Source organism: Leptonotus elevatus, chromosome 5 (assembly GCF_054856555.1).
Source record: "Leptonotus elevatus isolate MCC_2025b chromosome 5, RoL_Lele_1.0, whole genome shotgun sequence".
NCBI classification, from domain to species: Eukaryota; Metazoa; Chordata; class Actinopteri; order Syngnathiformes; family Syngnathidae; genus Leptonotus; species Leptonotus elevatus.
The window spans coordinates 24,649,446-24,676,191 of record NC_141243.1 but is presented as its reverse complement, the minus strand read 5'-3'; the positions used below and the strand labels follow the sequence as shown (position 1 = coordinate 24,676,191).

The 26,746-nt window shown below is 42.3% G+C and overlaps 1 protein-coding gene across 6 annotated transcripts in view; it reads left to right on the top strand.

Annotated features, from left to right (window-relative positions):
• The window catches only part of tncb (tenascin Cb), a 112,699-nt gene that overhangs the window by 63,458 nt on the left and 22,495 nt on the right, over positions 1-26,746 (top strand). For all 6 annotated transcript variants that reach the window (XM_086075670.1, XM_086075672.1, XM_086075674.1 and 3 more), the window contains exons 2-10: positions 2,653-3,199; positions 4,757-5,977; positions 9,780-10,043; positions 10,131-10,246; positions 10,907-11,060; positions 13,232-13,501; positions 14,810-14,995; positions 20,537-20,626; positions 22,072-22,335. In XM_086075670.1, coding sequence (XP_085931796.1) covers positions 2,719-3,199; positions 4,757-5,977; positions 9,780-10,043; positions 10,131-10,246; positions 10,907-11,060; positions 13,232-13,501; positions 14,810-14,995; positions 20,537-20,626; positions 22,072-22,335 — 3,046 coding nt within the window. In that variant the 5' untranslated portion in view covers positions 2,653-2,718. The remainder of the gene's footprint in view (positions 1-2,652; positions 3,200-4,756; positions 5,978-9,779; positions 10,044-10,130; positions 10,247-10,906; positions 11,061-13,231; positions 13,502-14,809; positions 14,996-20,536; positions 20,627-22,071; positions 22,336-26,746) is intronic.

The window sequence follows — 26,746 nt, the reverse complement described above, 5'->3', positions numbered from 1 at the left end:
TTTTACTTAGTATTTGTGGTAACAGTTTTACACAGACTGCGACTTAGATGAAGATCAGATCAAGCTGTTTTATAACCAATTTACGCAAAAATCAAATGAATTCCAAAGGGTTCACATACATTTTCTTGCAACTGTGCATGTGTTTGTGCCTTACACATCTTGAAGTTGACACAGGTAGTCTGAAATTGATCAGTACCATAATCTGGTACACTTCTAAATAAATAACACACCGTATTAACAAGCATGAGAACAGTTTGAAAGTTGCCCTCAAAGGCACAAGCTAAGCATTTTTTTTCCATCAGACCTTTTAAACAAATCATGTCTCAGAGAGGTTTGGTGAAAGGTAATGCGAATCATGTTACACAACTCAAAGAAGCCCCAGTGGTTGCCGGGAAGGCTATTTGGGAATGCTGACCAGCAATTTTCCAGGCAGTAGTGAAGCTGCAGAACAGTGAGTGTGCTATCCAGGCAGCCCACAGATGGTTGGGCCATTCTACTCTGTCTTCATCTACAGAGGAAAGAGCAGCCTGCTCACCAACATGCAGGCTTCTTGTATTAAGTTAACAGAAATAGACATCCATGTTCACACGCTTGTGTCCTCCTAGAAAAGACCGGTCAAAAGAAAAAAAAGGGGAAAAAAACCTAGAAAGTACCTTTTATAAGGTGTATGGTTTAGTTCACTTTCCTGATTTGAAATATATATATATATATATATATATATATAAAGGCAACATGTGGTAAGTTATACGCTAATAAATTATTAGACACCTCTCAGTGTTTCTGCCACAGATGCCCAAAATTAACACCATTGGAAATTACATTACCAAATCTTTTTTTGTGTTTCTGCCATGGTTAATAATCATGTACAGTTATGTAGAAACGTAAAAAAAAAATTTTTTAATAAATAACACAGGGGTGTAACAAAAAAAAGGTTTGAATCTGAAAATCGGTTTTGCTTTAGAAGATTATCAAAGTACACAAACTGTGTGTCTAATTAATTGGTCTCAATACACACTATACATCTTAAACCGGTCAAAAGCTGATCACAAAATTTATAAATTGTTTTGATGTTGCTGATGATTTGCTGTTTCTTGGAATTTAATTGACTTTTTGTAGATGTTTTTGTGACCTGTTAATTAACATTACAAGAACTACAAATTCAATTTCATCTTTGAGTCTGTTTGAAGGAAATGCCACATTACCAGTGCTGACAAGTTAATACATATTGTAAAATCATTGTCTGCTTTCAACAATAAATTCATTGCATCATTTCCTCTCTAATTTAGCCACACATTATCAAATTAAATCGTAATCCCTCTGAATCAGAACCTGGCAAGATCCAGATTGATAATGTGAATCACCCAAAGGAGTAATCCACATCATCAATAACAACCTGGGACTGCGCCACTCCTATCTGCTCGAGAAAGGTGCGACATTCAGTACAATACTTCAAGCTGATTGGGCGATGTGGCAAGTTGTTGCATGCTAACCAAACTTTTGTTTTGACCAATCAAAGGATGAAAATGACATCGTTGTCATAGGTAAAAAAATAAAAATAAAATAAAAAGGCACAAACATTTTTACCAGGTAAAAATGTACGAAGCGCCTCTCGCTGTTCTTCTTTCAAAAAGGAAACTGGTTTATTCAGCGAGAACAGAATTAATTGCAGAGTCCACCGCCTCCAAACACACTATTGCTTTGTGATTGGTTCGAAGTTTCGAACCACCAGTGGTGAAAATCAGAGGGGTTGGTACAAAATGGATGCTCGGGGGTTTGGGAACTCACAAATACTGCGGAAATTCCGTTTGCAAGCAAGATTATCTGAATCAAACCGAATCAAATTATTCCAATTTAAAATGTACTGTGCTTGAATCATATCTCACCACATGTATCGTGAACGTGATACATAACGAATCGCCTTTTATTGGAGAGATGCACGCCCCTAGTACTTATGGTACAATTTTATGCTTGACAAATTTGTGTCTGCTCACTGAAGCATAGTATGCAGGCTCAAATTTGGATATGTGTGGTAAAACACTGCCATCTCACTGAAAACGAAAGAACAACATACTATGGTTCTGGCTGGTTTCTTCACTGTGTTCTTATTCACTGCATGCGTGTGAATGGGCAGTAATAATAATGATGTAGCGCGTAGAGCTTGATACATCATTCAAATTGGCATTGCAAGTTGCAAAAATACATATATACCGACAGTTACAATATGTACATATAGAAATGGATTGCTTTTTATATAGCACTTTTATCTACACCATATGGTGCCCAAAGCACTTTACAATTAGAGCCTCAGATTCACCCATTCGCCCATTCACACACACACACACTCATACGCCAGTGGTTGGCTGCTGCCATGCAAGGCTCTGCCAGGTCAACTGGGGAGCAAATCGGGGTTCAGTGTCTTGCTGAAGGACACTTCGACACAGTCATCAGGGGTGAGGATCGAACCCACAACCTCACGGATGGTAGACAACCACTCAACCACTGAGCCATGCCCCCCAATTATTACCCCAATTATTACAGTATGTTTATAACATTATGTATGTACGACTAATACTGATCCGACATAATATTCAAGATGAGTAAATAAAAATTCTTCCTTTCCTTCCCCTCTGTTTTCATTTTCTTTGATGAAAGGTTACGAAAGAAGAATTGGAACACCTACAATATATACTCCACTCTTGGTGCTAGTGAAAGGTCATCATGGGGATGAAAGGCCTCATTTTGGGCTGCGTGCTTGTGGCCATGGTCCTCCAGCCCTCCACTGCTGGCCTGGTAAGGAAGGTCATACGGCATCGCAGAGAGGCTCTAATGCCAAAGAAGAACCAAGAGAACCACACCCTGCCAAACCCCGACCAACCAGTCGTCTTCAACCACGTCTACAACATCAATGTTCCCTCCACGTCCCTCTGTTCCGTGGACCTTGAGTCACCTGGCGGCACCAATCACAAGAATAGCCCACTGGACATGCAGAATACTGAGCACATGGAGCACACGGTGGATGGTGACAATCAGATCGTCTTTACCCACCGCATCAATATTCCCAAGCAAGCGTGTGGCTGCAACAACCAGCTACCTGATATAAAAGAAATCCTGAACAGGCTGGAGATGTTGGAGTCAGAACTTTCCAGCCTGAGAGAGCAGTGTGGCAGCGGTGCAGGTTGCTGTGGATCTCAAGTTACTGGTAGGTTAATGACACACTGCAGGGGTTTTGATGTCATGTATGCAATATAAATAAGTCTATTTTTAAAAGAATTGCTCAAAGATTCATGAAAAAGAAAGAAAAGGAAAGCCATCATGACAATTCCAACATTGTGGCAAAACCTGACATGTTGTGTAGACATCTAAAACTCTCACAGTAGATGAAAAAATCTAAAGTTCAATGGCAAACTTTTAAATGCAAATTACTTCTCTTCTTCAGTGCTGTCTACTGACAAAGAAAAAAAGATTGTCAGGGTTTTAGTGTGATAAATAAATTGTGGCAGACACAGTGTTTGCAGCTTGCAGTATCAAATGAAAATCTCACTATGCTGAATGACAATGACTCCATTAAGGGAAGCACAATTTTAATATGCAGTATACACTACAACATCGAGTACTTCTGCACAATCAATTAAAAATACTTTGTCAAACAATGATGAAAAGAATAGTTACGTTTTGCTTGATAGTGTCAAAAGAGAACTAAGAATATATTTTGTATTGTGGTTGACAGTTGCAGTAGTGTAGAACTACTCTGCATCCTTGTGAGAGCTATCAAGAAGCTGCAGGTGCAGAAGACTACCACCACCACAAAAAACACTAAAATGTGAAGAGAATAAGACGACATCAGTCAAAATGTGTGGCGTCGGCCTGAACGTTGGCACGTCACTCAGTAAAAATGACAGAAATACCCGCCACAACAAACGACTATTAAGTACCTCCTGTGCGCATGCATGAGGAGTAATACTACTCCCACCATGCCATCGGTGGCGGTACTAGTCGCTATTATTGTTATAAAAAGGCAACCGGACAGCTCTTTATGGGGGCAGGATATAAAAATGTAAAGCATGCCCACGACTATATTTTTCAGTATTACAGAGTGTCATGTAGTATAAAAGTAAATCCCACCTGATATATCCAGTGTGTCTCCATAGCTTGGCTTTCATCACTCTGTCAACATACTATTTTAGGGTAATGTCTTACAATGGTGGTCTCTCTTGAATTATAGTGATGAATTCATCTTCTCAATCTTCTGTCCAGAGAGATGATGAGCGCAATTGTAAAGGCTTTCTATCGCTTACTGTTTATCGGCATTTGTCACTTCCTGTTCTTGTCCCACGTGCTGATTCGCTAGCTAACAGCCAATCAGCATGATCAATTATCACGACGATCTGACGTTGATTCAACATGTTGAATCTGCCGAAATTGCCCCCACACACACCGCCAACAGCTCCGACGTTGTGACGGTACATTATACATTAATCAGACGGCGCATATCGACGGCACGGCGCTTTCAGACTTCTAACGTCAAATTGGTGTATAGGCTATAGGCCTTGTCTGTGCAGAGGTGCCCAATGTAATGCTTTCCCAGAACAAAACAAGCTGTAATATTGAGGCTGTGATGAACAATAATTATACTTAGTGTTTCAGAACATTTCTAGCTTAATAAGGAATTTATAATACATGTTTGCATTAGCTTAGTTAGTGTGTCAAAGATCTGTTTTGAAATTAAAATGTTTATTGCTTACTTCTCATCTATCAGGAGAAGTCTCCACAAAGCCCTACTGTAATGGCCGTGGGAACTGGAGCGCTGACACCTGCAGCTGTGTGTGTGATCCAGGGTGGAAAGGCCCCAATTGCACAGAACCTGAATGCCCCAATGACTGCCAGGACCAAGGCCGCTGTGTGGATGGGAAATGTGCATGCTTTGAAGGCTTCAGTGGTGATGACTGCAGCGTTGAGCTATGCCTGCCGGATTGTGGTGATTATGGTCAATGTGTTGAAGGGTCTTGCCTATGTGAGGAGGGCTTCATTGGTGAGGACTGCTCCCAGACAAACTGCCTCAACAACTGTCTGGGTCGCGGACGTTGTGTTGATGACGAATGCGTCTGCGATGACCCGTGGACGGGCTTTGACTGCTCTGAGCTCATCTGTCCTAATGACTGCTATGACCGTGGACGCTGCGTCAACGGCACTTGCTTCTGTGATGACGGCTTCACTGGAGAAGACTGCGGCGAACTCACTTGTCCTGGCAACTGTAACAACCGTGGCATGTGTGTGAACGGACTGTGTGTGTGCCATAGTGGCTACAGTGGAGAGGATTGCTCCAAGCTCACCTGTCCACAAAACTGCAATGAGCGAGGCCATTGCTTCAACGGCAAATGCATCTGTGACCCAGGATTTGAAGGGGACGATTGCTCTGTTCTGTCATGCCCTGAAAACTGCAGCAACAAAGGCCAGTGTATTAACGGAGAATGTTTGTGTGATGAAGGATACCAAGGCGAGGACTGTAGCGAGCTCTCCTGCCCTAACAACTGCCAAGATCATGGGCGCTGTGTTACCGGCCAGTGCATATGTGATAAAGGGTTCGCCGGCGAGGACTGCAGCATCAAGACCTGTCCTAAAGACTGCATGGGACGTGGGGAGTGTGTGGATGGCAAGTGTGTGTGCTTTGCTGGCTTCACCGGTAAAGGCTGTGGTGAACTGACCTGCCCTAATGACTGTCTCAGCCGTGGCCATTGTGTGAATGGCCAGTGTGTTTGTCACAAGGGTTTCACTAGTGAAGACTGCAGTGAAAAGACATGTCCTAAAAACTGTCTGGATAGAGGATATTGCAATGACGGCAGCTGTGTTTGCTACGAAGGCTTCACTGGGCCCGACTGCTCCATCCTAACCTGCCCAGGGGACTGCCAGAACCAGGGAAGCTGTGAAAATGGAGTGTGTGTCTGCAATGAGGGTTTCATAGGCGAAGACTGCTCTGAGGGTAAGGACAATCAGCTGAATCATTACTTTGTCTTTCAGATATTGTTATTTTTACAAAACAGCTTGCAATACATTCTCAATTAAGATCTGTTTAACATTAACATTAAAGAAATGCAAGATTTATTAAAAACTAACCAGCTATTCTGTGAAATAGTTAAGTTTACCACTTCCCTGAAAAAAAATTCAATTTATGTTGAGCCATTATGGTTTTATAGTACTTTTTATGAATATTTTTACATTAAGTACAGTATCAACCATGTTTGGAGAGCCACGTGATGATCGCGACGTATCACGTGCTGTAAACACGCAATGAAAAACATGGCTTCCATTGACTACAAAAAGACTTGCGAGGAATTATTGCGTCCGTCAGCCGATATCAAAGGGGGAATTACACCATATAGCAAAGAAGCACTTCTTCAAAAGCAGTACAGCCACAGGGGACTCGCCAAAGATTTGTGTCCAACTGAAAGTGAAGATGAAAGCGTGGCTTAAAAACGACAACACTTTCAGCCGGTCCATAGTGAGTAGAAGTTAGGGACCGTCTGCAAGTTGCCTGTTACAGAGGCTCAAATTAAGTTACCATTGACATTGGTCACTCTGGAAATATAAGTTAACCTAAACAGTAAACATAGGGTGGCCAGACGTACGGATTTAGGCTGGAGAGTCCTACTTTTCAGTGTTGTGTCCTGCGACCTGCGCAACCCTAAGCCGGAAGCTGCTTTGTCTGCCTTTTACAGAAAATGAGCCGTGGTTGATGTTATGTGACCCAACATCAGCCCCACCCCCGTTTGTCACAACTGGTCTGTATTGGCCAAGAGTGGCTTCTCGTATATCATTGGTTCAATAAATGTAAACAAATCTCCACGTGTGGCTATCTGACTGTACGTAATTTCCTCGCCGCCTTCTTTGACAGCAGCGAAAAGGCAGCGCTAGCAAAAATGGACGAAAGAGCAGAATTTCCAGGCTAAAAGCAATCAAGACTGGTTTCACGGTTTCTGCACGCTTTGACTTGATCTTGTGATGTTGACGTGAGCAGCCAGGGCAAAGCAGTCAGAACGTCACGTGGGGCAGAGAAGCTTAAAGCTACTTTTCCACATGCTAAAATAGTTCTCAAATGTGTAAAAGACATGTCTATGACATGCATTCGTCAAAACTGACTTTGGACCTAATATTTTTGCTTTCACTAAAACAGCAGAAAAACGCCCAATGTGCTAATGTTGTGAATGGAATCGACTCGGCCATGGCCAAGCAGAAACAGTGTGGTACAACCCGTACCAAGCGGACACATTTGAGAACTACTTTAATACTGTATGTGGAAAAGTGGCATAACGTTTTAACATAAGAAAAAGTAGCATAACATTACTACAGACACAATGTTGTAGCGTTAGTTTGCGTGATTATTTTGCTGTAACTGGCAATTCTTCCGCGAGCGTTATTTTGTCGTGAATGTCTGATTTGCCGTGAATGCTTGTAGACATTTACAGGCGGTTATGAATTCCACAAATGTGCACATTTAGGCCACTGCGTGGTCACAATGTGCAAGCCATCTCGTCGTGACCACTCAGCGGCCGGTTAGCATCACAAAGTCACGTCAACTAGGTGGCAAATTTCCAGTCACGGCAAAATAACCACCGCGGAACATGCCGAATAATATTAATAAAAGGGGTAGATTTGGGGGATTTTCGCCCCCATATCTCCGGAACGCTAAGACCTACCGGAGACATAAACACGCCACCGGACTCAGCCCGACAAGAGCTTTCCAACGGTGTCGAACTTTTTATTCCGGAGATAGAGGTCCAACAAATGCCCAGATTTTACCCGAGGTATGCTCCAGCGGCCATGGGATGCTCGGCCGGTACTTTTTTATCCAACCACCGACTGCTTTATCATATCCGACCTCTTGTAACCAACAACCTCCACACAACAAATGTAACACTAACTATATTCCAAATAAAATGTTAAACTTACATCTTTCACGTTTGCAGTTGTGTCACACACCGTCAGCTGGGACCGATCCATTATGTTTGCAAATCCAGCTCGGAACAAGCTTTTCAGTAACAAAACAGTCCTTTTGGAAATGCTATCGGTACACTTCCTTCAAAAATTAAATTAAACCACTGTCTTTTCAAAGACTCGGACGAAGGAAGCAACCACTTGTTCCTGATCGGTTGTTTCTCCATTGCTCTCCACAGAGCGTATGAGCAGCCAGCTTCTCGAATTTCTGTAGGCGTGACAAACCTTTACCAGAGGCGTTGCCACTAACCCGAGGGGGCGGGGTCGAGTGCACTTCGGTGACTTGGTGACGTCAAACGGTTACGGAAGTTTAATCTGCCCGTTCGAAGCACACAATTCAGGAGAAAGCTAAAAAAGTCGCGGACTGACTTTTTTCATACCTGGTTAGACAGTCCGGGGATGCATATTATTGATAGAAAACCCAGCTCAAGTGCATTTTCATAATATGGGACCTTTAAGCAAGAGGCGAGCAGCAGGTGCGTCATCATTGAAGAAATGTTTTCCGTATTAGTTTTTCAAAATAAGTTATGTTTTGTGGCTATATTAAAAATAATTTATATCTCAGCTCCTGAAGCAAAACGTTTCAGAGCTTACACCTGTGGTGTTCACACAAACATAAGTTTATTTATTATAAACCTTCAATATATATATAAATTAACAAACAAATGTCGCATCTGCGGGTACATATTTACCTTTAACACTGGAGCGCAGTTGTAATAACCTTGGGGGATCGATTCGTCGTCCATTCCGGTACACGGCCATCAAAATTTTCAACATCCTCATTGTCTACAAACATATTTCTTAACAGTATGTCACTGTCGACTGGTTACACTGATTCGAATTCCTCCTGTGCAGTCGTCAATTGCGTCATTTATTTCATAACTCCCGCGAATCTGCGTCAACCAATAATGCTTGAATAAAATTCCAGGACATGCTATGAGGCCCACGTCACCCTCTCGTGCATATTCTGATTAATTTAATCGACAAAGAGACCAAGAATTGGTCAAAACAAAACCAAATGACTTATTCGCTCTCGTGGCTTTAAATAGAGAAAAGCGCTGGAGCACTCCCGGCTTTAACGGTAGAAGCGCGGTCACGCGGTCCCGGCCTTAATGGGTTAAAAACATGGTACTTTAAACGAAATAAATTGTCAAGAAGAAGTTTTACTTTTTATTGATATTCTTTACCATTTAGTGCACAAACATGATCTATAAACCATGCAAAACTTTATTGTTGATGAAAATACACTGCAATTCTGATGTACAGTGTTCCCTCGTTTTCCGCTGGGGTTAGGTTTAAAAAAATACTCACAGTAAATGAAATCCGCAAAGTAGTTATAGCTTTATGTTCTACATTTATTATAAATGTTTTAAGGCTCTAAAACCCCTCACCACACGTTTTATACACTTTTCTCATCGAGGCATTTACATTTTCTCACATTACTGTCTTGTTTAAACATTCTCAATGTTCATACCTTCATAAATTTTATAAAATAGGCACATTACTGTAAAATAAAATTACACAAAAAAAATCTGTGAAACAGCGAGGCCGTGAAAAGTAAACCACGTTATAGCGAGGGAACACTTATTAATGTTTTTAAATATGTCCTCCTTTTTGACCTTATGGAAGTGGCCACCCTAGGTAAACATCCGGGTAACTTTTACTCTGCCAGGCAAGCTACATGTCGTGTGCTAAGCGCACTTTAGCCCACAAAGAGTTTTTGAGTGTCTAGAAAAGCGCTATATAAATTTCACGCATTATTATTATTATTATGTTCTGTTTGTCCACAGTTTCACCTCCAAAGGACCTAACTGTGGAAGAGATCACACCTGAGACGGTGGATGTGTCTTGGGAAAATGAGATGCGCGTGACAGAGTACCTCATCACCTACGTTCCCACAGCCGCTGGAGGTCTGGAGCTAGATGTGCGGGTGCCCGGGGACCAGAAGAAGGCCACTATTAGAGAGCTCGAACCAGGCATTGAGTACCTGATCAGCGTCTATGCTATTCTCAACAACAAGAGGAGCATTCCTGTCAGCGCAAGGGTGGCAACACGTATGAGAGTTCCAGTTCATATGTGACAATAAAACAGTCTGCAGCCTATTACGAGGGTTATAAATTAACGGTTTCTAACCATCGCAGACCTTCCTGAGCCTGAGGGACTGAAGTTTAAGGCAGTGCGTGAGACATCTGTGGAGGTACAATGGGACCCACTGGACATCCCCTTTGACGGATGGAACCTCATCTTCAGAAACACCGTGAGTCTTGACAGCCTCTGTTATTATATACTGTAGCCTTTTTGTTTTTTGGTATTGCTACAAATAATTTGCAATCCAAAATTAACTCACAATTCCACCCTGCCTTAGGCTGAGCGGGCTAAAACAGCATGGAAACACACAATATAACAAAACACACGTTTTTGTCTTCATTTTTAATCTTTTGCCACCGTGGCTCAGAGGCATTTGAAAACACCACTGAAATCAATTCAAAGTCTATTAAATGAAGGTTTGTGTCTTGTCAGTCAGAGTAGTGCTACTCAATTTTCACCTCCATGCAGCTAGCGTGGGATTGATTTCCACTGCTTCACTTGGAGGTGTGCAAAAAAAATGGTTCTCTGAACCGTATGTGCCTATATGAGTGGAGAATATGCATGCTGCAGCCATAATCATAATAGCAATCAGTTGAAACGGTGTGTACACTATATGCGGATATACAGTATTATATGTCGTGTTGTTAATGAGGATTGTAAGAGTCTTTTTTTTCTGTCTTACTTGCATTGTTTTATAGTTTGGTATTGTGGGGAGTCCCAACAGGGGAAATGCATTGTGAATTAAGAAATGTTTTAGGCCATCCTTTAACAACACAACAAAGAAAGACATTGAAAGACACTCATCAATGGTGTTTTTTGGTTCTGCCAGAAAGAGGAGGATGGTGAGATTTTGAGCTCCCTCGGCCGACCAGACACGACCTTTGAGCAGTCTGGCTTGGGCCCTGGCCAAGAGTACGAAGTCAAACTGGAGGTAGTGAAGAACAAGAAGCGTGGACCGCCTGCCTCCAAGAGTGTTGTCACAAGTAAGTGTACATACTGTATATCTGCTGAAAACTACTACTACTAGTACTACAACAACGATGATGATATTTATGATGATGATGATGATGGTGGTGGTTGTTGTGGTTGTAATTATTATCTACTCGATGGGCTGGGTATGTGCCTGCCTTTTTTTCTTTTTTTTTGCTTTGACTATTGCATTTAATGTTTTTTCTTCTAAAATATAATTTACAATACAGTATTTTAATTGTTGCCAATGTAAATATATCTCTTAGGCCACAGGGGAGGAGAACATGATAGAGAGTATTGATCCTAAACATTTATTATTACTTGCATGATATTAATCCAAACAAAATTACTTTAAATCAAATTCAAGGAATTGTGACAGGACCTCCTGCTTAAAACAGGCCGAGTTCAGCGAGATTCAAATAGGAGAGTTTAAAGTGTATAGCCTACCGGTATTTTTTTTTTTTAATCTTTGGTGTACAGGATATCGCCGACGAATATGTTCTCAGGATAGCTGGGAACTGTTTGAAACCATAAGAAACAATGTGTAACCTGTCTCCTTATGAATATGAATACAGTAGGATCCTTGATATAGCTGAGTGATTCATGCTGCTTTGCATTATTACGTATACAACATATCAAGCGTGTCTCATTAATTCAATCAGTGCATTGTTTAGAGGCTAAGCACAAGCAAATGTGGATTTATGTCTTCATTTAGAGTGGTTTAACGATGAGACCTTTTTTTTCAAGAGTGACAGCAATATTCTGATTACAGTATCTTGCTGTCACATAATAGGTGATTTATTTTTATTTTTATAAATTAAATAAAAAATAAAGACTTTGGCGGTGCATTACAAGGCCCAGCGATGCAGTCATCTGTATTGAAAATCGTTATTACAAATATTTTTACACTTTATTTTTCCTTGCTGTCCAATTCCTCCTTTATAATTTTTCGTTATTCAATAATTAGCCCAAGATTACAGACAAACAGACAGAATGTGTGTGAGAGTTCATGTGTGTGGTGTACGCGAAAAAATGACTGGCATTTTTTTTCAGTTGTGTCAGTTTCTGATTGGTTGGCCAGGTTTGTCACACTGTGACAAGTTTTGAAATTATAATTTAAAATTAAATTAGAGGCACAAATTGGGGTCAGTTAGGGATGATTTTGCAAAAGATAATTTCAATAATCATCTACAGTCAGGTAAAACAAAAAGTTTAAATATATGACAAAGATCCTCACGGTCAAATGTTACAACAATAATAGTCAAAAGTACCTAAATAAAATTGTGACTTGAAGTACAGAAAGCTTGACATGTTACACTCACTCATATGCATGACCTGAACAATATAAATACAATTAATGTCATGTCATGATGAAATCTGGGTGTGGTAAACAAAGCAGACATATAAAACAATATGAATCATTTTTCAGCTCTGTGTGCTCATAGAATTTCGGTATGGCCACAGATAAGGGAGAGCAGAAGCAGCTTCGTCTTCAATGACTTGTGGTGCACATTTGCTGCACATCACTTGTACTCTCCAACTTAAATTTTACCTGCAAGCAAGCTGAGGGGCTGACACTAAAGCAGCACCGCTTGAACACAAGAGATGGCTCATACACAGAGGTTTTGGAATTCGCTCATGCAACAGTAACAATATTTGCTTTTCAAATGTAGTGAAGTTAAACCAAAGTTTCCAAAACAAAATGCACTGAAGTAAATTGAAGATCCTTAAAAACATCAGCCATCAAATTTCTTATACCGCTTATCCTCTTTAGGGTCGAAGTTAAAATGAGAAGATCTCAGCTGACTTTGGGCAACAGTAGGTTTACACCCAGGATCGGTAGTACTTCTTACAGTTTAAGAAAAATTACTTTGTTACTTATTGTTCACCACTGCCCATGAAACAGCTGAAGAATTGTGTAAGTTCCTGATCTCCTGATGACACATTGCAAATGCAAGTGTTGTTAAAAGAGTTTAACTAGTCACGTCTGTTTACCTGGTCTGGGCAGACATGTTGTTTTTAAAGTGTTGTCCTGTTCTTGCATTGATGTGGGTTTGTCTTAAAACTGTAAAACACCCTAGGAGATGGAAAAGTTGATTATTCAGGTGTTTCGTAACTTTACTAAACCCAGCCATGTTTTGAAACAAGTCAACAACATTTATCTATGTGTGCTTTACTCCTCCAGGAATTGATGCCCCGAGCCAGGTGAACATACGTGATGTGACAGACACAACAGCGCTTGTGACCTGGGTCCAACCTATAGCTAATGTAGATGGGATCAGCATCTCTTTCGGTCCTGGCTCCAGTCTTGCCGACCACAGTGTGGTTGAGCTTTCCTCCACTGACACTCAATACCACCTCGGAGGCCTCATCCCAGACACCCAGTATGAAGTGTCTCTGACAGCCCGGAGGGGAGAGCGGTCCAGTGTCCCCGTCTATGACTCATTCCTCACAGGTACACAAACGGGTTTTTTTGTGGGGGGGCTCAACTGGTGGATCGGGACCAACTGTGGGTGCTTCGTAGACAGCTAGTATTAAAATTGCATGTATTCGTATCAGAAGTGGGTAGTAACGAGTTACATTTACTCAGTTACATTTACTTGAGTAAAAAAAATTGTACGTCACACACAGCGTCCTGTCTGTTGTCACCTGCGTGTAACAACACGGACAGCCACTTAATACCCCCGTAAAAAAATGTATCCCCTCCTGCGGGTACAACACATGTTTTTCAAGTAATACATAAAAACACACATGGGCTTTGTTTTGAAACAAAAAAAAAGTATTTGTCGCAGAGAAGCAAAAGAAAAGCAAGCACTCGCGCTGCATTCAATGACCACACACGCAGTAGGAAATCTCATATATACATAGAGAAAGCTGAGATGACTGAATGTTACCGTTTTTCTGTTTTGTTCCAGATGTCTGAAGTTTAAATATCAGTTTACAAAGTACCTTTTCAAAGAATCTCCACTGTTCTGTGGTAAAAGTTATAATATCCCACGGCAGGGCATGCAATTTTTGTACGGGGGTAAATACTTTTGGCACGACAGCGGAACGCTTCCCCCTATTTTGGCGTGAACATAGCATAAAGCGCTTCTGAATTGTTCCAGTGTGCTTGTGTAGCGTAATCCGATTCCAACGATATCTATTATTTATTTATCCCAGAGTTCTGTCCACCGGCTCCGTTCTCTGTGTATCTGACAAGTCACGTCGATGTGTGTACATCAGTGTTTTTGTTATCTGCTGTTTTCCACATCATTTAAAACAAAAAAACCATCCCCCATTCATTTTAAACCGTTTTCGATAGTATAATGAACTATGCGTGTGTTGTCCGAGACTACTTTTGAACAAAGCATGTTTTCACGTCTGTAAAAGTCGCAACTATGCAACAAGAGGAAAATTCCAGGGTGACAACAGTTGAGAATGGTAATAATCTAGAATTCCATTACCTGAATAAAAAGCCACAGCCAACTAGCTATTCACCTAAAAAAGTTCAGAATCTGATGTATTATATCACCTAGGTGAGGTAGAAAAAGAGAGGTTTGTGTGAAGGACCACACATTCTATAGGTTTATGAGGAAGGATATCCTACTGCGGTGTATTTAATGATGGCTGTTCTTCAAAGGAACACATATCCCACTAAATTCAGAATAATGATGAATACGTAGTTCCTGTGGTAGGAAGCTTTCAGTCATTGCCCCGAATGGAAACATCTTGTCAGGGCTAAGCATTAGTATGAAATCATTCTTCTCTGTGTGTGTGTTAGACTTGGATGCCCCCAGGGATCTTCAGAAGCTGGAGCTGACTGATGAAAGCATCACTCTGGAGTGGAAAAACAGCCAAGCGCAGGTGGACAACTACCGCATTAAGTACGGACCTCTGTCTGGAGGCGAGCACAGAGAACTGCTCTTTCCTGCCGGACTCAAAGACACAACACAGGCCAAGATCATTGGTATACACAGTCCTAGTAACTCTATAGTATTCCCACTAACTAATGTTTGTATCTCTACGAATATATAAATATATAAATTGCATATTGGCAATTTAAGTAGTCTGCCCAGCATCTCATGTGGCCATTTGTTCTGAAAATGATCATATTTAAAGTGAAAGTCAGTTTCACGATGCATGATAACTAGTGGTGCAACAGATCATCATTGATCTGTGGTCGGATCGGATCAGGCCCCACGGTTTGGGTCACGCCCGATCCGCGGATTGATAAAACAACAAAACAAAGTGCGCATTCAAAGTTGGTACCATTCTGACATGTCAAGGAAGCTGAAACATACTTAACACGCTAAGCCTAACTTCAAAATAAAGTTGACCAAATCCATTAATATATTGACGGCAATGCAAATAGCCTTAGTACACTTTTACATTGAAGTTTGCCCACGTCGTGGCGTGATGGCTAGCTTAACTTCCCTATTAAACGTTTCTGTATCATAGTTGATTGACATTGTAGTTGCGACCATCATCACCACAACGCTACCCCTAACCCATGTTCTATCGCTAATTTAGGACGCTAAGAAACCGCTAATTAATTACGCCGTCATTTTATACGGCAGAAGTCTCAGACGTAAGTGGCTAGCAGCTAGCTGTTAGTATGATCACACAGTGTATGGCTCCCTGCTGGTAAGACGATGAAAAGAGGGCTCCAGGTGGCGGAGTCGTACCGTAACTTGCCTACGATGCAAAAAAAAAAGACGATGAAAAGATGATTTGACTTCAGCGTCGTGCTGGACTGTAAGTTTGACAGCTTTTCTTTCTTTTTCAATATTCTTGAGCAAGGCTACTTTGTATTTCACTCTCCATGTTTGTTTGAAGGGAATGTGCCTTAAACTGCATGTTGAGGTCTTTTCATTATAAAAAAAAGTAGAACTTTGTCTTCATTTATTTTATAAAACACTTTTGCTTATTAAAAAAGAAAAACATTCAATTCAAAATGTCAAACTTAGCTGTTTAGATTATTGAAACACAACTTAAAGCCATTAATACCTTGTTATTTTACACATGAACCATGTAAAAATGAGAATGTTTTTGCCTCATGTTGCACCTACACGGCTATATTGAACATTTTGAATTGTTTTATTTATTTATTTAGTGGAAAAAGCGCTTTACAAAATAAATGAAAAAAAGTACTATTTAGCTTTTTTTTTGCAGATCAGAAAAAACGATCCAATTCATGACTCAAATCCGTGATCCGATCCGAACCGTGACTTTAGTGATCCGTTGCACCACTAATGATAACATTGCCATTCATGGTTGGGCTCTAAAACCAGTTAACCACAAGCAATATCTAGGTCACAAGTTACAACAGGTAGAAATGTTGGATGAGGAATATGATATTTTGATTATATTTTCTGCAAACAAATACACAGGATGCAGACATGCTTTCTGTTATTATCCAGCCATTTATCATCTCCATAGCACGCTGTCTTGTGCAAGGAAAATAGGGAATCCACCTAAAAACAGTGACAAAAACAACTTATTTCTCTTTCTTTGACGAAAAGTTATAGAAAAGTGGCATTAATTAGGTCACGCTATTGGTGGGGTTGAGGACGCAATCGCAGGGAAGCATGGCGGGTGTGTGCTTGAAAAAGGTAGTTTATTTAATCAAACAAAAAAGATACGTCATTGCAAACCCAAAATCCAAAAGTCCAATACCCGGAATCAAAGAAACAGACTAACCTTACAGGGACACATTACACGAGCAATTAACCGACAAAGACTGAACAAAAGCAGGGAACTAAATACACGCAAACCTACAAGATGAGAGACAACTGGACAAGACACATGTAGCTGAGGGAGCTAACCGGATGACAAAAGGGACCAGGATGACATGATAAAACTTGACGAGACATTGAAAAAGGCAGACACAAGGAAAACGTGACAACATAAATCCAACAAAAAACAAACAAAACACAAAAGGGACGGATACCAGGCGTCCCAAAAAAAGCCAGAACAAACAAAGCAGAGTGTGCGGAAGCGGGCACAAAGGCAGACCACAGACCGGCAAACCCAATCGGGTAAGCGTCCCGGACGGCAGAAGAGAGGCGATCGGCAGGGCTGGTGGGCGTCCCGGACGCAACACAGGAGGAGGAGCAGAAGGCGGCTGCAGGACGTGCGCTGCTGGGTCAGGATCAGAGGACGGCCACAAGACGTGCACCGTCGAAACAAGATCAGAAACGTGGGCGTGCAGCTGCCAAGGTGCAGGAAAGGGAGCCTGAGTCTGCAGGAACGGGAGCCTGCAGCTGCTGAGGTGCAGGTACAGGAGCCTGCAGCTGCTGAAGTGCAGGAACAGGAGCCTTCAGCTGCTGAAGTGCAGGAACTGGAGCCTGCAGCTGCCATGGAGCAGGAATGGCACCCTGCAGCTGCCATGGAGCAGGAATGGTACCCTGCAGCTGTCATGGAGCAGGAATGGTACCCTGCAGCTGCCATGGAGCAGGAATGGTACCCTAAGCCCGCAGCTGCCAAGGTACAGGAACGGGAGCCTCAGCCCGCAGCTGCCAAGGTACAGGAACGGGAGCCTCAGCCCGCAGCTGCCAAGGTACAGGAACGGGAGCCTGCAGCTGCTGAGGCGTCGGAAGAGGAGCCTGCAGTGCATGGGCGCGAGACCAGGTGAAGAGGTGAAAAAGACGGCAGGGAACAATGTGGCATGGGGACAGATTCAGAAAGATGTGACTTGGAGCAATGAGGTGTGGAAGATGGCAGGGAATGAAGTGAGGAGAATGGCGGGGAACGTAGTGCGTGGAGACAGGTTCAGAACGACGTGACTTAAGAAGTGAAAACGGAATGATAAGGGGAACCAGAACCTTTACTTGAGCGACTTCATTGGTCACCCCACAGAGGTCCCGGATGGATGTCCAACCAGGTGCCCAAGTGGTCTGAGGGAAAGAATTTGGAGGTGGACCTATAGTAAACAAAAGAAAACGTGACAAAAACTGCCTGGGAGGTAGGGGTGGAAAATGACTTGAAAAATCTAAATCTGTACCAGAATCGAAGTCAGTAAGCAGATTAACCAAAATTGTGCCGTCTTCAATAACTATGAGGTCAGAATCGGAATCTAGAAAAACATGGAGGTAAAATAGTAGGATAATGGGAGACACGACATGATGAAAAAGGACGTAGACAAACACGAGACAGAGCTAAAAACAGAACCTATATGAAAAAGGTTGGGATGGTAGGCAGTCTGAGGGCGATAGGCCGCAGACTTCCAGCATACAGCATACTTTGTTTGCCCTCTGTCCTTTTTGTGGTCGATTTATTTTGTCAGATTTTGGATGGAGGTTGGGGACCCAAACGCAGGGAAGTAAGGCAGGTATGCTCAAAAAAGTAATTAAACAAAACATTTTAAAAAAGGCAAATGAGATACTAGGTATCCAAAAACAAAAATTTGACAAAGTCCAAAACGAGATTCGAAGTTATAAAGAAATTTTGGGAAATATCTAGACTTAACTCAGGACCGGGAAACAAGGACACAGACATGACATTAACAATGAATCAACAAAGAATGAATGAAAGCAGGGAAATATACACAAATTGACGAGACAATGAGAGACACCTGGACAAGACACACGTGGATGAGGGTGCTGACACAAGGGACTGGGATGACAAGCACAGGTGGTCATGATAAAACTTAATGAGACATTAACAAAGGCAGACACAAAGAACATATTAGAACTAAAAGTCCAACCAAAACCAAATCAAGCAAAGCACAGATCATGACAGATTATTTTAATTACTTTATATGCTAACCAAGCACAGCAACATCTTCACAGTTCAGCCTCTAAATTTTTGTGCATCTTAGAGACTCGCAAAAAGTAAAAAAAAAAATGATATCACTGGTGTCGGGCCATAACCTTGTACTTTCAAATAAGTCACTTTTCAGGAGACCCCAAAAACAGCATTGTTTGTTAAACCCTGTACATTGCATCATCAAGCAAGCCATTTTCAACACTATATTGCTTAATACATTGTAAAAAAAAATTAAAATAACACCCACATGTGTGGAATGACCAATAGTGTAGATTTGTGAAAAAATATGAATTTTACACAAAATGTAAGAGATGTTTACGAATTCTCTTAACATGAAAAAAACATAAAAAAGGTATCAATAAGTTTTTTAATAGTTTGTCCTTCACTCCCCAAAACGTATTTATACGTTTTTTATGTTTGTTTGTTTTTTATGCTAGAGCATACAGAAGGCTTTGATGCAGCTTCTGACCTAAAGAGGTCGCTTAAAGCAATGGTAGTTATTACAAAAAACGACCAGCAGGTGGCAGCAGAGTATAAGAGATCAGCCAGGGTCATGTTGCAACAAGCTATTTCCCCAGTTAAACAGATTAGTGAATAATGATGAAAGTTAGCTATATTATAATGCTAATTGCTGCAAAACGGAAACCGATACAAATATACTTTTTTTTCCTGCTGAAAGAAGAGACTCTAATCTTTCTTTTGCAGGATCCATGTTTTTATAGCAATAGAACGCAACTGAAAAGTGTGTTTTACAGTATAAAATGCTTACTCTTACGATCATATGGACACGTATTTGTAGTCTGCCTTGTTAAATGGACAGTGTTATTTTCTGCCAGCACATTTCTACAATGGCTTGCCTTTGTTTTGTATTGTGAAATGTTTGCCCAAGTTCAACAGGCCCACTTTACAAGGAAACCAACCACCCAGGGGGATTTGGCATTCACCGTTTAAATTGAATCACACTAGAGCTTATTTCTCTTTGGCTCAAGCAAGAGAAGCGGACATGTTTTCATCTATCAACACTGTTGACATTATAAAGCAACGCTTTGAGCCTTGTTTTTTTGGTTGTTGTTTTTTTTAGTTTGTTTATAACTTAGCCACAATAAAAGAGAGGAAAAAACTTTGTCTAATAGTGTCTTTGTCTGGCGCAATTCTTTGTCCTTGGGAGGCCCATCTCATGGAAATAAAGCATTGTGTCCATTCAGCAGACGTCCCCCTCTTCTCCACACACCTCAGTAGTGCTTTCACACAGTTATTATCTATAATTGCCTTCACGCTCGTGATTTTATTGATAATGACTTTCCTGGGTATTAGGTGTAATTTCATGCTGCAGAACTCTGTGTGTGATGACCTCTGTGGGACTTAATAAAGGAATTAAAGGCGATCAGGCCTAGAGAGGGCTTAATTGTGGAAAGCAGAGGGTTTCCAAAGCTGGCTATATCATTGGGTGTAGTGTTTGTGCTGCACGACAAGGGCCCTATAGATCCATCAATGCAAATACACCAGCCGTGTTCCACTATGTGCTCAAGCTTACCATGAAATGCAATTTGGCTGCAACCTATTGTGCCATCACGCCACATGAAAGTGTTTTTGTGTTTGCCATGGCCACCGAAGCCATTAGCAGAAACAGCTGGCCACTTGACGACACAGTCTCCCGGCCATTCAACTGGTGAAAGATTTCAGCAAATAATTACATGATTTTATTTATTTTAAGTTGTTTTATTTTTGCTTGCTTACCTAGGCCTGAGACCGGGCACCGAGTATGGAATGGGAGTGACAGCTGTGAAAGGGGAACGAGAAAGTCTGCCCACGACCACCAATGCTGTGACTGGTATGATGCTTTCTCTTACTACAATAACACAATTAATACCTTAACAATCTAGGGAAAAGTCAGCAATGTTTGTATATTATTCAACAGTTACATTACAGTAATACGAGTAGCATATATACAAAATTGTATATTTTCTCAGTTTTTGTAGTATTTCCTTTAATATATACTGTAGTTCAGTTTGCTTTGTCCATGCATTAGCTTATACACTAAAAAAAATTATTCTGGGGTTCACATCTTTGCAACAAATGTTGGCCCTTTATAAATAATTGTGTCACAAGTTCTCTCAGTTGTCAACCTAGCATATTAATTTCCATTTTGTGTGAATGCAGTTACTGTTATCAATGGGTATAATTTAGTGAAAGATGAATGGAAGGGGAAGACCCTAACGGGAGTATTTGTGAAATGTTGCAATTTTTCATTATTAACCATTGATTACTTTCAGGCACAGGGCCTGTAAATCACTTCTACGTGGGGCAAACATTATCTGTGTCCTTATTTTAGCTCTCATTTTATTTTCCGTTGTTTGGTCAAATCAAATACTGATACCTGCTTTGTGATTGACTGATGAGCAGTGTTGCCACAGGTACCTTGAAAAAGTAATTTAGTTACTTTACTAATGACTTGAATGTAAAAGTAACTTAATTATTATCAGAGCTGGGCACTTACATTAATTGTCAAGTCCTGTTAATGACGATGCCCACCTTTCATCAAGTGCTTCCGCATATTCAGCAAATGCTTTTTTAAATTTGTTATTTTTTTCTTAAAGCTCAGTATTGTTCATTCGGTAATTTCACCGATTTGACATGTCATCATCATTGCTATTTTTTTTTTATTTTGTATGTGGGTGAGTATGTGTATGTGCGTGCGTGCGTGTGTGCGTGCGTGTGTGTGAGTGTGTGTGTATTCGTTAGTCAGCAAATGCTTTATGACGCGAAGCCTCGCAAAATTCATGGAATAATCACTCCAATCTATGTAATCGACGTAAACATGCTTCAGTCGGTGCTCAGTAGGGATGTCACGATAATGACAATATCATGATATCACGATATTAAAAGGGCCACAATATTGTCTTTGTCATGTCATGATTTTAAAAGCTGCACATCTGTAACAAGGTTAAAAAAAAACAGGGGTGCTCAAGTTCGGTCCTCAAGAGCCCCTATCCAGCTGTGTTTTCCATGTTTCCCTCCTGCAGCACAGCTGAATCTAATGGTCAGCTAATCAGCAAGCTTTGCAGAAGCCTGATAATGATCCTGATCAGGAATCAGGTGTGTTAGTGGAGAAAAACATGGAAAACAGGCTGGATAGGGGCTCTCGAGGACCGAACTTGAGCCCCCATGGTCTAGGGTATACCCCACCTCTAGTCAGCAGGAATAGGCTCTGGCTCACCTGTGACAATGAAGTGAGGTCAAATCTCAATTTACAAGCTACTGTCCTCTATTTTCCAGCTCTGGATGCACCGAAGAGTCTAACTGTTGCAGATGTGACAGAAACAACAATGATGTTGGAGTGGAGACGCCCCCTGTCCAAGCTGGACTCCTACCGACTTGTCTATGTTTCTGCTGATGGCCAAAGGGCAGAGGAAGTGGTCCCAGGAGGCTCAGAGTCTCATACTTTGAGAAGCCTGACTCCAGGCATGCTCTATACCATCAGCATCACTGCTGAGCGGGGTCGCAGGACCAGCGCACCAACCACCATCTCAGCACCAACAGGTCGGTGAATATGAAACATTAAGAGTGATATTATCAAATGAAACCTTGTTCCATATTGGACTAACTGACGGTATTGAAGGTATCAGTGAAGTTACAGTAAAACACAGACTTCAGCTCTTAAAAAAATGTGGAATGCCATATTTGTGTGCTTTTCTGTTTATTTGTTTGTTTGTTTGCAGGTTACTTTTTTGTTCATGGAGGATAACAACATTTTTATGTGTCCCTCCTTGATCCATTAACCCATCCAAAATACTGTATCTTACTGAAGCAACAGAGTGATCAATACATAACCTTCTGCTTCACTTTTCAGTTTGGCTACATATCTGGTGTTGTAGTGTTTATTTTTCTGGCAATTAAGAACAATTAACATTACTTTTCCTTCTAAAATCACAACCATATTTAAGCTCTTTTCCACAGAATTTCCTGTTTTGCAACAAAAGTGACATCATTGCTTTTGTCAAATGTCCCGTGATAGCAGCATCTCAATTTTGAATGAGCTTTACCACTTTTTGCTATCTCATTTAATATTCTGTCATGCTTTTTCTGTCTCTGCGCAGACTGCGCCCTTCATAAAGAAGGTCAGGAAACTACAGCTACAGGCAAAAACAGTTGTTGAACAACTTGCCCTGCCAGGCTTTCCAGCATTTTTAAGTTGGAAAATGAATTTCCAGTAATGTACAGTCAATGTGTGTGTGTGTGCTCCCGACTTTATGCAATGAAGCTCACTCATCAGAATCACCAGAGGACGTAAAAGTGCTGATATCCCCCGAGGCCTGCCAGAATGTCCCGGAAATTGAAAAATGAAATCTGATTAGTTAAAATTTTCTTTTTATAAAGCTGCCATTGTTTCAATTGTACAGAGCCTGCAAACCTGCGTCTGAAGGCCTTGGGAAGTTTATGGCGCTGGTATAGCAACACACAAAAGCTGAAATTTGATTGGACAAATAATAATAATAATGATGATAACCCACAAGATTGTAGGCAGCCCCGCCAAGACACACGCAATTAAATGAAGACAAAAGTCCGTTAGAAATAAATGTAGACAGTATTTGCAGTATTTACAGCCTTGAAGGCCCTTACGGTACGCCACTGCTAAAAATATAACATAATTGTGGCAGTCAAACCGCCTTCAAAACCACACATTTCATGAATACATTTTCCACTTATGCAACAACGTCTGTGGACAGAAATCAAAATACAAGGGAACAAGATGGGGTGGGGTGGGGGTGATACCTTGGAAAGCTTATACAAACTGTCCATTGTGTATTTTTGGACTGCATAGTAAGTATAATGGGTAGGGTGATGGCATTGGTGGTGTGGTGCGGCACTGAACAATGTTCATTCATGTGGTAATTGTTGACGTCAGCCTAGCTCCCCTCTGGTTTTGTGCGATTTGACCACGATGAACTCTGGGTGTGTCAGATAAAAGACCACATGCTGGGACTCCTGTTAAAACATTGTCTCCCAAATCAGCAGCCTTCTAATCCACAGCCTGCGCCGGTCTGCAGCCTTTATCGTCTCCAGACATGAACATAGATTGGTCTCGTTTTACAGGAGCAATTGGAGAAAAGAGGAGGGGTGGAGGTGAAGCGAGGTTTGATGGATGTTTCAGGGATCTCCTTACTGCCTTGGTGTCAATGAGAGGATTAAAATAATTTGATTTGAGTGTTTGAAGTGACCTGCTGAGAGGCAACACGAGACGCAAATACATCACACAAATGTAATATTGGAAATGAATGATCAATGGAGAAACTAACTTCTGTCATCATGAGATTTAGACCAATTTGTGATGGCATACCGTCACATGCCTTGTGTGGTCATTCTGAAGGTGGATGTTGCGGATCTGAATGGTCATGGATGAACAATAGTTTGGTTCAGTTCAGTGTTCCACTTGCCGATTTTGAAGTGCTTTAATGCACTTTATGTCGCAGCATGTTCATTGTTGACCTTTGTTTGATTTGCCACGCTACTTATATATAATTAATTCAATGGTGGCCTACACTGTCTTCATGGTACGATGTCACACTATTCATCTAGCTCAAATGCATGTAGTGGAAATGATTATAGCAAGGGTCTACAACCTGCAGCTCTGGACCTGCATGTGGCCCTTCCATCTTTTGCCGTGGCTATCTGTGACTTTGGAAAATAAATAATTATTTACATTTTAATTATTCTCTTTCAGTTTTAAAAGATGTTTCTAAATTTGAAGGTCATGGTACTTTTGTAACCGAAATAAAACATTTGCTTGCAATGTATGACACCTGGCACCAAGATTGATTTCTATTCGACCCCAGTAGGCAAACCATGCATGCATCCGAGGATAGAAAAGGTTCTGAAGAAAACTGATTTTTTTATGTTATGTGCTACATTAACTATATTATAAAAACAAACATAGCTTAAGCCTCACGGATCACAGCTTAAAATTTAGTGTGAAAATATGCTGGCGCTGTAACCTGAGTTTTAGGAGCAAAAATCACTTTTACCAGGTTTGTCAGGTCAAAATGTTATTCAAATGAGGGGGCGGCCCTAAGCGTTGCAAACTGCCTTTCAATGGTCGAGTAAGCGAGTCAGCGAACAAGGAAGTCTCGCCGGCTTGCATGGAGAGCTCCAGCAATGGACGACTATCTTGTCCACTGTCACCACGACTTGTTGTTGAGCAACTCAAGTTGCAAGTTGTGCAGTCGACAAGATAGTCATCCATTGCTGGAACTTTCCACGAGACTTCCTTGTTCGCCGACCCGCTCACTCTAGACAGTTTGCTACAGCTCTAACCTACGCTCACTTGTGAACAAGACCCCAAGAAATTTGGCGCACTGCTTTCCTCTCCTGAGACGGCGGATGGTGGACCAGAATTTCCTCAAAGCTGTCCGGAAGTCGTTTTCCATGGCCTCACCGAACTCCTCCCATGTCCGAGTTTTTGCCTCAGCGACCGCCGAAGCCGCATTCCGCTTGGCCAGCCGGTACCCGTCAGCAGCCTCCGGAGTCCCACAGGCCAAAAAGGCTCCTTCTTCAGCTTGACGGCATCCCTTACCGCTGGTGTCCACCAGCGGGTACGAGGATTGCCGCCACGACAGGCACCAACCACCTTACGGGCACAGCTCCGATCGGCCGCCTCAACAATGGAAGCATGGTCCACTCGGACTCAATGTCCCCCGACAAGGGAAAAGTTCTGCCGGAGGTGGGTGTTGAAACTCTTTCTGACGGGATGCTGCCAGATGTTCCCAGCAGACCCTCACAATACGTTTAGGTCTGCCTGGTCGGACCAGCATCTTACCCCGCCATCGGAGCCAACACACCACCAGGTGGTGATCAGTTGACAGCTCCGCCCCTCTCTTAACCCGAGTGTCCAACACATACGGCCGCAAATTCGATGACACGACTACAAAGTCGATCATCGAACTGCGGCTTAGGGTGTCCTGGTGTCAAGTGCACATATGGACACCCTTGTGTTTGAACATGGTGTTCGTTATGGTCAGTCCGTGGCGAGGACAGAAGTCCAATAACAAAACACCGCTTGGGTTTTGATCGGGGGGGGCCGTTCCTCCCAATCACACCCCTCCAGGTCTCACTGTCATTACCCACGTGAGCGTTGAAGTCCCCCAGCAGAACGAGGGAGTCCCCAGGGGGAGCGCTCTCCAGCACACCCTCCGAGGACTCTGAGCTGCTGTTTGGTGCATAAGCACAAACAACAGTCAGGACCCGTCCCCCCACCCGAAGGCGGAGGGAGGCTACCCTCTCATTCACCGGGGTAAACCCCAACGTACAGTCGCCTAGCCGGGGGGCAATGAGTATGCCCACACCTGCTCTGCGCCTCTCACCGTGGGCAACTCCAGAGTTGAAGAGGGTCCAGCCCCTCTCGAGAGGATTGGTTCCAGAACCCAAGCCGTGTGTGGAGGCGAGTCGACTATATCTAGTCGGAACTTCTCAGCCTCGCACACCAGCTCGGGCTCCTTCCCTGCCAGAGAGGTGACATTCCATGTCCCCAGAGCTAGCTTCAGTACCCGGGGGTCGGACCGCCTTTGGCTGCCACCCAACTCAATATGCACCCGACCCCTTTGGCCCCTTCCACCGGTGGTGAGCCCATGGGAAGGGGGACCTACGTTGCCTTTTCGGGCTGTGCCCGGCCACCAGACGCCTTCGAGCCCCACTTCCAGGCCTAGCTCCAGAGGGGGGCCCCGGTGACCCGCGTCCGGGCAAGGGAAACGAAGATCCAAAGTTTGTGTTCATCATTGGGGTCTTTTGAGCCATGCTTTGTCTGGTCCCTCACTTAGGACCTGTTTGCCATGGGTGACCCTACCAGGGGCATGAAGCCCCAGACAACATAGCTCCTAGGCTCATTGGGACACGCAAACCCCTCCACCTCGATAAGGTGATGACTCACAAAGGGGGAATCTCGTTTTTAATGTTTTAA